This window comes from Symphalangus syndactylus, chromosome 22 (assembly GCF_028878055.3).
Source record: "Symphalangus syndactylus isolate Jambi chromosome 22, NHGRI_mSymSyn1-v2.1_pri, whole genome shotgun sequence".
Lineage (NCBI taxonomy): Eukaryota > Metazoa > Chordata > Mammalia > Primates > Hylobatidae > Symphalangus > Symphalangus syndactylus.
Genome location: NC_072444.2, coordinates 46,634,151 through 46,648,055, shown reverse-complemented (window position 1 = coordinate 46,648,055; position 13,905 = coordinate 46,634,151). Strand labels below are relative to the sequence as shown.

General features: G+C 40.7%; 1 protein-coding gene across 5 annotated transcripts in view; it reads left to right on the top strand.

Annotated features, from left to right (window-relative positions):
* The window catches only part of CNTNAP5 (contactin associated protein family member 5), an 884,209-nt gene that overhangs the window by 374,864 nt on the left and 495,440 nt on the right, over window positions 1–13,905 (top strand). For all 5 annotated transcript variants that reach the window (XM_055262660.1, XM_055262659.1, XM_055262661.1 and 2 more), the window contains exon 4: window positions 1,875–2,022. In XM_055262660.1, coding sequence (XP_055118635.1) covers window positions 1,875–2,022 — 148 coding nt within the window. The remainder of the gene's footprint in view (window positions 1–1,874; window positions 2,023–13,905) is intronic.

The following is a 13,905-nucleotide window of genomic DNA, read 5'->3' as shown; positions in this document are numbered from 1 at the left end:
AGATCTTCTTTTCTTTGGTTGACATTGATTGCACACCAGCAAGTAGGTTTTATCTATGAATATTAGAAGCTGAAAAGAAGAAAGTTGATGATTCATAATGAAGCAAGCAAATCAGTATGCTAGCTGACATCCCATCTTAAAGATGAGGTATGATTGGGATGATGAAAACGTTCTGGGGAAGGATGGTGGTGATGGTTGTACAACAACGTGAATATGCTTAATGCCCTGAATTATTTACTTTAAATTGGTTACAATGATAAATTTTTTGCTATGTATATTTACTCCGATTAAAAAAATATATTAGGTGTGAGCCTTTGGATTTCATCTGCAGCAAAAAAAAAAGCCCTCCAATAATTTTCAGGGAAAATGGATGGACCCAATGCTCAGAGTATTTTTAATAATTCTTTTTAGGCATTGTAAAGGATTAGAGATAAAGATCATCTGGGTGCTAGGTGTGGTGTTTAATTTTTAGTTTTTTTTCTCTCTGTAATATGAGTTGTAATCTTCCCTAATTAATTACATTTCAGGGAGGGGATTGAAGACAATTGTTTCTCTTTGGTGGGTTCAGTTTCCAAGTAGATAAAAGAACTTCAGAGAATAGCCTTAACCTGTGCTTTGGAACAAAGTATTGAGAGATGGAGTGAGGAGGGTAAGGTAAGAGAGAATTGAGGCTGCTTCTTTAGTTGTATGTCAAAGTGCCATGTTTTGGGGTATCGTTTTCTGAGTTCCAGCATTGGATATAGAATGCTAGGTTGATAGCGTTTTACTTTCAGCATTTTGGATTTCCATTTTTTTTTCTGATGAGTAGTTCATTGTCATTCTTGTTGTTCACATGTCATTCATGTTGTTCACATCCAAATAAAGGCTATGAAGTACAATGTTAGTAGACCACATAGCTTTTGTGTTGTGTGTTCTTTTGCTTAAACTTCACAAGGAAATATGAAAAAGAACAAGATATAAATCTGAGTTGCATTGTCTGCCTCCTGTAACAACAATGAAATTGTTGAAGAGTAGAAAGCTGTAGAAATTTCAGACTAATTACTAGCCAATTGGGTGATTTGGAGATTTTTTTCCTTCCCCTTTTCTCTTTCTAGGCTTCTTTTTTTAAAATCTGTAAAATGGTGATAATGATAATGGAAAGTGCTTAGCATAGCGACTGGCCTCAATTAATGGTCACAATTACTTCAATAAAATCCTTTCCTTCTGAAAGCAGATTGTCAGTTATCTTCCATTCCTCAGTGATTGTGGACATTAGGAACATGGGAATTTCACTGTATTGTTAACTTTGTAAAGCTTTTAGGTGTCATGCCTCAGGACTTGCTAGAATTGCTTTATTCATAAAATATTTAAGAGGGATTTCTTTTTTCTTTCTTTTTTTTTTTGACAGAGTCTCCCTCTGTCACCCAGGCTGGAGTGCAGTGGTATGATCCTGCTCACCGCAACCTCTGCCTCTTGGGTTCAAGTGATTATCCTGCCTCAGTCTCTCGAGTAGCTGGGATTACAGGTGCACACCACCATGCCTAGCTAATTTTTTTGTATTTTTAGCAGAGACAGGGTTTCACCATGCTGGCCAGGCTGGTCTCAGACTCCTGACCTCTTGACCTGCTTGCCTCAGCCTCCCGAAGTGCTGGGATTACAGGTCTGAGCCACCTCACCCTGCCTAAAAGGGATTTCTTAAAGAATAATGTGAAGTATTTCTGAAAACAAACAAACAAACAAACATGATGCAGGATTTTCACCCAAGTCATATTTCATTTGAAATATGTGAGAAATTAGATATGTTCTCAGTACGAGTTTGTGGAGTAACAAATACAGTTTTCCACTGAAATTCCGTGATAACACAGACCTCACTGCCTCTCCTTTCTTCTCTGCAGACCTTTGCAGGAAACATGAATGCTGACAGCGTGGTGCACCACAAGCTGTTGCACTCAGTGAGAGCCCGATTTGTTCGCTTTGTGCCCCTGGAATGGAATCCCAGTGGGAAGATTGGCATGAGAGTTGAGGTCTACGGATGTTCCTATAGTAAGTACTCACATGTGCCTTTAACCATTGCTGAGTGTGAGTGGCACTGCCTACATAACATCAGTTTATCTACATTGAGATTGACAATCTTCTTATTTTAAAGTTGTTTCTAGACTTTCATATGCATATTTAAAAATGTTCAATTCAACCCCAAAGTAGAAAAAACATTCTATTTTGGACTGAAGGAATTTAGTTGTGATGGTGTGATAAAGGCTCAAAGAAACATTCAAAATTAATAACTCTTGGGGAATCAGGCAACCATTTGTCCTTTGCAGTTGAACAAAATTAACTTTAATTCTTCCCCGGAAGTGGCATAAGGTATTATAAAGTCTTCTCTGTCTTGCTTTCCCAGAGCTATGAGAGAAAAGCATTCACCTTCTTGACTTGTTCTAGGAGATGAGGAGAAAGAACAACTAAATGTACTTCACAAAATGCTTTCTCCTTGAAATGATCTCCTTCATTCATTCATCTGTGAATTGTTTGTATTAAATTTGAAATTAGAGCTCTATCTTGCACACAAAGATTATAAAGATGGGTAGAACTAGTGATCACTCTAAAATAAGGTTAAAATTATTCAGGGAAGGTTCCCATCCCTATAATTCTTTCCTGCAGGCTTTATACTGAAACCCAAAATTGCATCATAATAAATAGTTTTTCTGCCGTAAGCAGTAATATATTCTGCTTGTATGCTAAAATTCAATGACCCCTAATGCATAAACACATTTGATCACTAACACTTTCATCCAAACTAGTTCAGTAGATTCCTGTTTTGGGCTGTAGGAATTCTTAATGAGTGACATGTCTGTATTGTTTTCCATAGTGAGATCAACTGAATGCCTGTATCAGAATCAACAGGAGTGTTGCCTAGAAAATGCATTTCCCTCGCCCCATCCCATACATACTAGATTATAATTTCTGGAAATGGAGACCCAAAAAGCTGAATGTTTACAAATTCTCCAAGTAAACTATGGATATAGAGTGTCTGCTAAAAATAAAGACCCAGAACACAGGGAATTTACTGGTAAAATGACTGTATTTATCTTGAACAAGCACTTTCAGAAAGAATGTGGTTTAGAACAGATGCATCAACAAACCATTAGGCCCAGGAGGAATTGCCTTCCACTCCAAACTTTGTATGATAAAGCACAGAACACCTACAAGGGTATATGTGCCCTATCCTGGGATGTCTGGGGCATCAAGCTTCTCTTGTTACCTCCTCTTTAATAACAATTTGTCACTGTTAGGAGGTTATTTTAAAATATAGTATGAAGCTTTTATGCTACAATTAAAAGTTTGTTAATATTATTATGCCAGCCATCTATTTTGATCTAAGAATCTTATTACTCTTTAACATGTCCTTATCCTTTTGCTTTTTCTCAGTCCGTTCAGTTGTACTTCTTTTTCATGCCCATTGTTCACCCACACTGTGCTTACACAGAAAGAGTCACAACATCGAGTTAAATCACAGGCTGCAGGGTTGAAAGATGTTTTTGAGCAGCGTGTTTAGCATCTTCTGGTGATGGACCCCTTTGAGAATCTGATAAGAAACACTGTGCTCAGAAAAATAATAACAATAACATGTACCTTTTCTACAGCATGAGAAGGTTTGGAGGTCTGCTGAAGCCCAGTTCTAAGCCAAGGAAAGAACTCCTGACTTTGTGATAACAGAGTCTACCTTTCTCCATGTAGGCTCCAGGTCTAGTGCATCCTCCAATGGGATAAACTGCCTTCAGGTCAACCTCTCCAGTAATGGGAAGTTAACAACCTTGGGGAGTTGTTGGACACAGAATGTCTTTCTCTATGATGTGCCTCAAGCAGGAACCCTATAATCTTCAATCACTAGTGCTGATGCTTTGGTACTTTTTTTTATTTGGGGGAAATAATTTAAAAAACGAATACATTTCTCAGTTTGTATCTAAAACCAATGGATTAGCATACCTTCTGAACCCAGTTCTCCCTTTCAGCATTATCATATTTTTTACTTGACTAGATTGTTTCTTTTCTTTCTTTCTTTTCTTTTCTTTTTTTTTTTTTTTTTTTTTGAGCTGGAGCCTCACTCTGTCGCGCAGGCTAGAGTACAGTGGCATGATCTCAGCTCATTGCAACCTCTGACTCCCAAGTTCAAGCAATTCTCCTGCCTCAGCCTCCTAAGTAGTTGGGATTACAGGTGTGCACCACCATGTCTGGCTAATTTTTGTATCTTTAGTAGAGGCAGAGTTTCACCATGTTGGCCAGGCTGGTCTCGAACTTCTGATCTCGTGATATACCCAACTCAGCATCTCAAAGTGCTGGGATTACAGGGGTGAGCCACCATGCCCAAGTTTGACTCAGTTGTTTCTATAAACATAAAATCTTATTGTAAGCACCACCAAACAAAACAACAAAAGCCCATGGCCCTCTTTAGCAACTATCTCTCGTTTTCCTCCTCTCCTCTTCACAGAGTGGCTTCTCTCTAAAACTTCTCTTTAGTTGCTCTCCCTACATGCTCACCTCCCTTCACACTGCAACTGATTCCAATCAATGTTGAGACATTTGATGGGCAGTTTAACATGTCAACTTGGCCAAGTTATAGTCCCCTATGATCCAATCAAACACTAATGTAGTTATTGCTATGATATGCTTGGTGTCTACCATATCTGACTTTAAGTAAAGGAGATTATCCTAGGTAATCTGAATGGACCTAATTCAATCAGTTGAAAGGTCAAGAACAGAACTGAAATTTCCCTGAGAGATAGGAAATTTCACCTGTGGACTGCAGCTTCAGATCCTGCCTGATAGTTTCCAGCTTCCCCTTCTTGATGGCCCGCCCTATGTACTTCAGGCAGGTTTAACCAGACCCACAATTGTATAAACCAATTCCTTGCAATTAATCTCTTGAGATATATAAGTATCCTACTGGTTCTGTTTCTCTAGGGAAACTCTGACTAATACAGAATGTTCTAGAGAAACTACTTTTCTCAAGATCACCAGTGATTTCCAAGAAGCCAAATTCAGTGGACACTTAATGTTTCTTAATTCACTCAAGCTCTCAGCAGTATTTCATTCAAAAAGCTATGTCCATATTTTTAAAACTTCACTTTTCCTCCTGTCTCACTTGCTAATTGGCTATCTCAGTTTGCTAATTGGCTATCTCAGTTCTTCTACTACTTTTCCATCTACATTCTATGCTTTGCTGAATTGATAGAGTTTGGTAAATTTAAACACATCTATGTGCTGGTCACCCCACATCTGTATCTCATGGCCTCACCTCTGAGATGATATATGCAGCATCCTACTTGATATTCCCACTTAAAGTATAGTAGGCATATCAAATAGAATATAGCAGAATGGAACCCTTGATTGGTGGCGCCCTCAGCAACCTGCTCTTCTGTAACACTCCACCCCATCTCAGTAAACTGTAGCACTCTCCATCCACTTGCCTATGCAAAACTCTGGAAAGCAGCCTTGGTTCTTCCTTCTCCATAACTTCAAGTCCTGTGTAACTTATCTACAGCCCACAGTAACTCTATCAGTTCCTTCCTCCAAAAGGTATCCTAAATCCATGTACTTCTCCCACCTTTGTGAGTAGAAGCCTCTGACAGTTCTTACCTGGAGTTGTTAAGTAGCCTCCTTTCTGGAGTTCCTGCTTCCACAACACAATCACCCCAAAACCATCTTTTACACAGTCACCAAAATGTTCTTTATAAAGAAGGAATGGGCCTGGCACGGTGGCTCAAGCCTTTAATCCCAGCACTTTGGGAGGCCGAAGCGGGTGGATCACCAGGTGGGGAAATCAAGACCATCCTGGCTAACACGATGAAACCCCGTATCTACTAAAAATACAAAAAGTTAGCCGGGCACAGTGGCGGGCGCCTGTAGTCCCAGCTACTCGGGAGGCTGAGGCAGGAGAATGGCGTGAACCCAGGGGGCGGAGCTTGCAGTGAGCCGAGATTGCGCCACTGCACTCCAGCCTGGGCGACAGAGCAAGACTCCGTCTCAAAAAAAAAAAATAAATAAAACAAAACAAAACAAAAAAAAAAACGAAGGAATGAAAGCATGGCATTCCCCTTCTTGATTCATGTGAAATAAAATTGAGATTTCTTACTGGCAAGTAAAAGTCCTTGTTGAACGGTTGTTCCCAGAATTTACAGGGTTGACTCCTTCTGCCAATGTGATTCCTAATTATGATGTCACCTCCTCAGAGAAGTCCCCTCTGACTGTTCCTCTAAAGTCACCTGCCTTCCTTCTTGTGCACCCACCATTAGCCCATGATTATATGCCCACGGATATGTGATGTGCTGTCATTTACTTTGTGGTGTCTACCACAAACCAGAATCTCATTGGCTGGGTTTGCTTACTTCTTTCTTGTTTGCCTACTCTAGTACCTGCACAGGAAAAAGTACCATGAGATCAGGCACCTTGTCTACTAACAGCCAGCACTTAATTGGCACAAAAAGACAGTCAGTATTTGTTGAATGGGTACATAGATATATCAATCCAGCCTCATTCTCTCAGCATAGGCAACCAGGTTCATCTGGAATTACTTGGTTTTAATAAATCTGTTGTAGTTTCTAAGAAATTACTTTTGTTTCTATGGGTTTAATAATTTTTTCAAAAGTTTAGTTGAGTATGTTGCTAAAGATTGGTAGAATGCTTGCAGCTCTGTAGTTTCTTCAGACTTAACTCTCTACATTTTGGAAAAATTAACATATTTCTTCCACTAATTTATTCATTCAGTAGATACCATTTATTTAGCCTTTAAGATACCAGGCATCTTGCAACACTCTAAGAACATCAGAAAAAAATAAGACCTTTTTCTGGACTTTATCAGTCTTGTATTTGTACTTTGAAACACTTTTCTTGTGATTACATGTCATCAGTTAACTGTGTCATTGTTTAACATCTGCTTCCCCTGACTCGACAAGATAGCTTTCCACAATGCCCTGGATTGTCAACATTGCCAAATATTGGAACCTGAAATTCTCTTGGAGAGAACACATCCTAATGAATCTTCTAATACTGAGATAATTTTTTTATTCACAAAATCAAAGTTAGCAACCTACAATTCCTGAGCATATGCAGCTCCACGTACGAAGTTTAGCTGTTGACTGGGCCAAGAGCTTCTGGGCTAGCATGCTTCCAATCCTCTATCCCTTACCTGTGTTCTCAGACCTAATTCTACATAAGAATCACCTTGGGACATATATGCTTTTAACATACCGACGCTGGCTGCACTTCAATTAGATCATGATCTCCGGGTAGGGTCTCCTGTGCTTGTATAAGCATTTTGTTGTTGTTGGTTCTAGGCAAGCATGATGAGGAACAAGAATTTAAAGCTGTTATCACAAACATCACTTCATTCTTAGTCTGCACTGTCATTTCTATGTCTGTGATTGCTAATCCTAAGGATTTTAAATGAAATCTGAAAACTTGAGAAGTCAGTATAATGTTAAATATATGGGCTCTGAATTCAAACCACCATAGAAACTTGACTTCACCACCTACTGGTTGGGTAATTTTGGGCAATCTTGGGTCCTCTGTGGACACCAGTTTCCTTTTCTATGAAAAGAAAGGTAATAATAGTATTTCTTCATGCATGTAATTGTATGAAATAGTGCTTTGCATAATGTAAGCACCCGAAAAGTTTTAGTTATGAGCATCATTACCTTCGTCAGATATTTAGGCTGCTCACTAAACTTCCCTATATATTTTTTTCCCATTCTTATTCAGGACCACATCTCATCTGTATCTCCAAGGAAGGTCAGCTTTTTTATATACCAGGTCCCAAAGGATTTCAGCACCTTTGTCAGGCCATCTGGGGTCTAGGCTACCTGAAGTTCTGTCTTGGGGCTTCCGTTTGAATTTCTTTAAATATGAGAAGCTAATTAACTTTAAAAAACATTATAAATTCTGATAAAGTATAATGATCTGTCAGGCTTCCCAGTCTCATTACGAATTACAAACATCATTTTATACTTCAGGTCGCCTCTGTTCCACACAAGACCTTGCTCCTATTTGGTTAATTACTGGCAAGTGGTATCATCCAAAATTCATCACCCTCAGAGCTGAAGTCATATTCTCCTTCCCCAGATAAATACTCTTGTCATTCCAGCTTCAGCTGCCCTCTTTGTTGCTGTTCTCATCATCTGGGGTCATTTGTCATACATGGTAGAGACTACACAGTTGTAAATCTCATCTCTGATAGGCTAAGGCCCATACAGCCCTATCACAGGGAACTTCAGAAGGCACAGTTTACAGCTCTGTCAGCCCTCGAAGTGGGGAGGGACAGGATGGCAGCAGTCAGACCTGGGGCATTGGCAGTCCAATGTGAACTTTGATTCCCACTTTGTAAATCATAGCATTTTTAAGAGTTGGAAAAATCTCCAAGATGCCAGATTCATTGCAGCCCCTCATTAGATTTAAGAATAAATGAAATTTCCTACCCTTCTTTCTCTTAGTTCCTATAGGAATGACTGAAAAATCTCTTCTATGAAGAGACAAATGTACACACATACATGGAATAACAACACTTAAATAAAAGACACTGTGATCTTCCATCTTAAATCAATGACTTCTTTATAACTTTTCTGACTGGTTGAGGATCTGAAGGCTCCTTCAATAGTCAACAAACATTACCCAGTAGGCTTCCTTAGGCTTCAGAGATACAAAAATAAATAAGACAATCCTTGCCCTTTAGGAACTCACAGATTTTCAGAAGCTACAAAAGGTAGATAAACAAATGCTCATAAATATGGAACTTTAGGAAACCAAGTCTTTGGCAAGGCTTGCAAAGGAGAAAAAAAATACACAGCTAACATTGTTTCCTGATGAATTAATGCCCTGCTGCCCAGTATGTGGTTTGACTGAAGATATTGCTGTGATTCCTGTGACCCATATGCTAATGGAAGTGATTTTAAAGGAAACCTTAAAAGGGAAAAATGACCAAGTAGTTGGATCAACCACTTTACGCAGCAGTAGGTTTCCACAAAAATGCCAAGGCCTTGCTTCCTACAATTTGTTTTGCATTTACTCTCTGTTGAAGTGGTCACTGGAGTGATTGACTGTGACTCCCCTCTGCCTCCTAGCACTAAGTGGCTTAGTCTGTGCCCAGGTAGAATCATTAACAAAGACTGTTCACCTTCCCTTAAACATAAAACCATACTAAATCTTTTTATAAAAAAACAGGTCAACTACTGTAAGGGAGAAAAATAATAACTATCATCTCTAATTTTGACATTGCTATTTAAATGACTCTCATTGTATGAACATCCTTTTAGTGGGCAATTGTGTTAACACTGTGGCTTAAGACTACTGATGACGGTAAAAGTCAGGAAGCAGCTTGTCATTGCAGGATGCTGCTGCCACAACACGGGTTGATCATTCCTTTCCTTCTGTGAGTTTGTGACTAAGATTTCTGAAACCTCATCCCTGTAGTGAAACCTTTTGCGAACCTGCCTACACCTTAGTGGAGTGATCACTATCTTCTCACTGCCCACCATGCACCTCTTACTTAGGTGACCATATGTCCCAGCTTGCTCCTTAGAATTCTATTCCATGCTTGTCACCCCATTTCATTATTTATAACTCCCCTTTTCAATCCCACAAGTCCTCATTAGGGTAATAAGTTGTAGGGACCACCATAATGCTTCCCTGTACCGCATCTTACAGTCGCACAGTGATGCATTTGCTATGTTGCTGTTAGGGTGTTTGAGTTCCTGGGTGGCATGGCTCATGTCTCTGTTATCTTTGTATTTCAGACCTCAGTACAGTGACCAGAAGGAGTACAGAATATGCTTAATACCTGCCAATGAATTTAGGAGTAATGAATAAAACAATATCTACTATGGGAGTTCCCTAAAATGAGTACATTATTTTTGTGTAATCTTTGTCATTATTCAACAGTCCAGTTGAACCACAAATTTTAGGTGAACACAGAAAGACATCTACACATCTGAAATATCTTAAAACAAAACAAAAGAAAAAAACCTAAGCATTATGAGAAGGCGAGTCTCACTGTCAGAGCTAGAATGTATTTCTGCTGAGGTTACGACTGGAATTCAGAGTTTTGATTTTTTTTTGTACTATGATTGTTTTCATGTTTTCTTCTTGAAACTTATCCTGTTTTTTCACATGCTATCATGCATAGGAATGTCAGAAATTTTGAAAGAAAAGCTATGTTAGGAGTTGTCACAGTTAGCTTTGGAAACTTTCATCATTTTCATAGTTCATCTGAGGTGATCAGAGTTACTGATAAGGCCTGGCAAAGTCACAGAATTGGTGGAGGAATCTGTGCAAATTTGAGCTGACTGTGGAAACCTTGGTGGTTTGTGGATTGCTAGCCAAAGCCCTCGAGTCTTCAGTGCAAGAGCATGGTCTGAATAATAATCATTTTTCTTATATAATGCATCATGACATAAGCTTCAAAATGTAATTGTATTAAAAATCATGTTTACTGTGAAAAACTGAAGAGTCCAAGTGGGACTGATTGTCTCAGGGTGAATGGATAGCTTCTCCTGTCAATGTTGAGCTTCGGCTTTCTGGCCCATGAGGAAGCTGACTCCTTGTCCCTGGCCCACACAGGAGCCCAGCTGGCCCACTTGGGGATTCAAGCTTGGAATCTTCTATTCAGTGAAGCCCTGTTTTTAGCTGGTTTGTTGACAAGCTACCAACATCCATCAAATATGCCAGCATATGCCTCCGGAACTCTGTCTTTCTCAGAAAACAAGCTGTGACAGCCAGGTCAGCAATTATGGGCCCAGTGGGAAGTTGGCCAGTGCTGGCATTCTCCGTACTCCAGGATGGGGGAGCGCACGCTGGCTCTGCCTTGACCCAAAAGGAGAGGTTGTGCACTATAGGGCCTGCCTTCATTCTAAGTACTCTGGAGCATGATTGGCGTCTCCTTCATATTCTAGAGAAGCCTGCCAGTGTATCATCATCTTAACAAACCACGAATTGAATTGAATTGAGTTTGTAATCATGGGATCTTAAAAATCGATTTTGAAAAAAGGGGAAGAAATTGTCCACTCCAGGAAGTAAATATCTAACAGCTGTGTTCTGGGTCACTGGCATTGTAGATAAAATAGAGAACTCTGAGGAACAGATATCAGGTATTAACGTGAAGGAAAAAAATTCCACAAGGACCACATTAGGGTTTTACTACCTTGGCAAGGCACAACAAAATTGGATAATGGGGGTAGGTAGCCAGGATTAGAATGCAGGCTGACCATGCAAGTAATCTGATGCATTTTCTAAAACACAAAGAGCTCTTTCTAAAAACCCAAACCAATCATACATTTTCCCTACTTTAAATGCTTTAGTAGTTATTTCTCCATTGATATCAGGGTCACATTGAAACCCATATTATTTCATTTTATTTTATTATTATTAGTATTTTTTTGAGACAGAGTCTCCCTCTGTCACCCAGGCTGGGGTGCAATGACACAATCTTGGCTCACTCCAACCTCTGCCTCCCGGATTCAAGCAATTTTCCTGCCTCAGCCTCCCCAGTAGCTGGGATTACAGGTGCTCACAACCACGCCCAGCTAATTTTTGTATTTTTAGTAGAGACAGCGTTTCACAATGCTGGCCAGGCTGGTTTTGAACTCCTGACTTCCGGTGATCTGCCCGCCTCAGCCTCCCAAAGTGTTGGGATTACAGGCGTGAGCCACCGCCCCTGGCCAAACCCATATTATTTTATTTTTAATTTGACCTTCCATCATGAGACTCCCAACTCTAGTTCCAACCTGTTGACTCCCCACTGCCCTTGGCACCCTACACTTGATTGAGCACAGAGTTCCTCAAACCTCATCAAGAAGAGCAGCCACTGAGAGGGCTCCTTAACACACCACTTGCTGGGTCCCGCACCCAGTTTTTTATTCCTTAGGTCTGCAGTGAGGCCCTACATTCTGTACTTCTACCAAGCTCCTTGGTGACCTCAATGCTGCTGGTCCACAGGGTGTGGTTCCCTTCAGCAAGTCTGACTCTTGATAGATCCTAGATGGGACCCTGCACTTTGTCTCTCTCCTCCTTGCCTTGAACTTGCAGCTCCTTCCTTCTGGTGGGACTGCCCTTCCCACTCCCACTCCCTCCTTCGTTTTTCCTATTCCCACCACACCCCCACCTCACCAGCCTGACTGCCTCTTATGTCTCAGGACTCTGGAGAAAGATTGACCCTGCTTGGACACCCTCCTGACCCTCTGCCCCTCCCTGGAGAGAGTTCAGCGCTCCCTCAGCACACAGTGCTCACCTCCTTCCAATGGATGTAGAATTGTGTGCTTGCTCTCTCCAGCTTAGTCCTTGAGAGCAGGGACCTCTATAGAGCTTGAATGCAAGAATGCATGAGTGAAGGAAAACCCCAAAAATAAAAAAGGATAGAGGGTTTGAGCTTCGGGAAGATGGTGGGGATAGAGAGGGCATTGTACCTTTACCATAAGGAAGCCTCCCAGGTGTGTACGTGGTTTCCCTGCTCTCCCAGAAAGGAAGCAAGTGAAGGAGCAAGTGCAAAAGAGCAGGACCCCAGGCAAATTCAGAGCAACATTTAAGGAAAAGAAAACTTCTTAATTAACATCATCCTTCCTTTCTTTAAATCAGCAATCAGCATGTTTTTTTTTTTTTTTTGAGCTTTGGTTTTTCCAGTTTACAAATGGGGAAAAATATGGACCTTTCAGGGCTATTAAGAACATTAAATTAGGTGTTGTGTGCTAATTAGTTCCTTTTCCCCCTGGGGAATGGATTCAGAGAAAGAAATCTTCACAAGTATGTTAGAGAAGTTGTGATAGAGAACATGGGAGATGTGTTCAGTTTTATGTTTCTGGTACCTTTCAAACTAAATCTGAAGTGATCACGTATTTCCCATCTGCAATAAAGTGCCCATGTCTACCCTCTTTACTCCTTTCTACACATTTCCCTTTTAAAAGAGAATCTGCCAAGATGCTTGTATGACACAAATAAAGATTTTGATTTCTATAACCAGGCCTCATGCCGCAAATTAAGTTCCAAGGAGATATCCAGAAAAAGTGGTTATGATACTACCTCATGAGGAAAAAGCAGCATACAATAATTTATCCTTTATTAACAGCAACCTTATAACCATGTGGGTCTTTATTATTATCATTTTAAATCTGCTTTTCCAAGTGAAGATGGGAGTGCTGAGTATTCCTCGTGTCTGGGAAGGAGTATGAAGTATTCAGTCGAGGAAACCTTTAATCCTTCTTTGAAAGTTTTAAAAACCTGTTTCTCTATCTGGGAAATGGCTGGAGCCTGTTGTGTGCAATGTAATTAATAATGCAGAGGTGCAGAGTGTTTGGCTGAAATCTCTGAGAACAGCAAAGTGTGGCTCTTATTAGGTACTGGTGGTGGTCGGAAGAAACCTCCCGCACCCCCACCAGGCTAGTTCTGTGCTCACTAAAGGCCGTGCATCCTCTCTGCACCAATAAGCATGTGTGAGTCATACACGATCACAGCTCCAGTGGCTGAGCAAGGCCTGCAGAAGAAACTAACTCTCCCAGTCTGGATGGTCAGCTGGCTCTGAATGGTGAAATAGATGATGCTGCAGGAACTCGGGGACAGTTGGGCAGCATCACACTCGGGCATAGGCACCTCGATGGGTCACAGCTCATTTCACAAGTGGTTCTGGATGGCATACCCCTCCGGGTCCAGCGCGAGGCTCTGAATTAATGTTGCAAACAGTGTACAACTGGCCCTTGTCCTCATGAGATGCACTGATGTGTTGGACAACTGGACCATAAACCACTGAGAAAACAGATGAGCATCTAATTCAATTGCGAGGTGCATTATGAAGTGAATGGCAAGGTGCTTAGAGGGAGACTAATAGGGATGGAGGAGCCCTTAGAAAAAGGGCCAGGTGGGAACCGACTGATGAGCTGAGCATCATGGTCCGAGTGG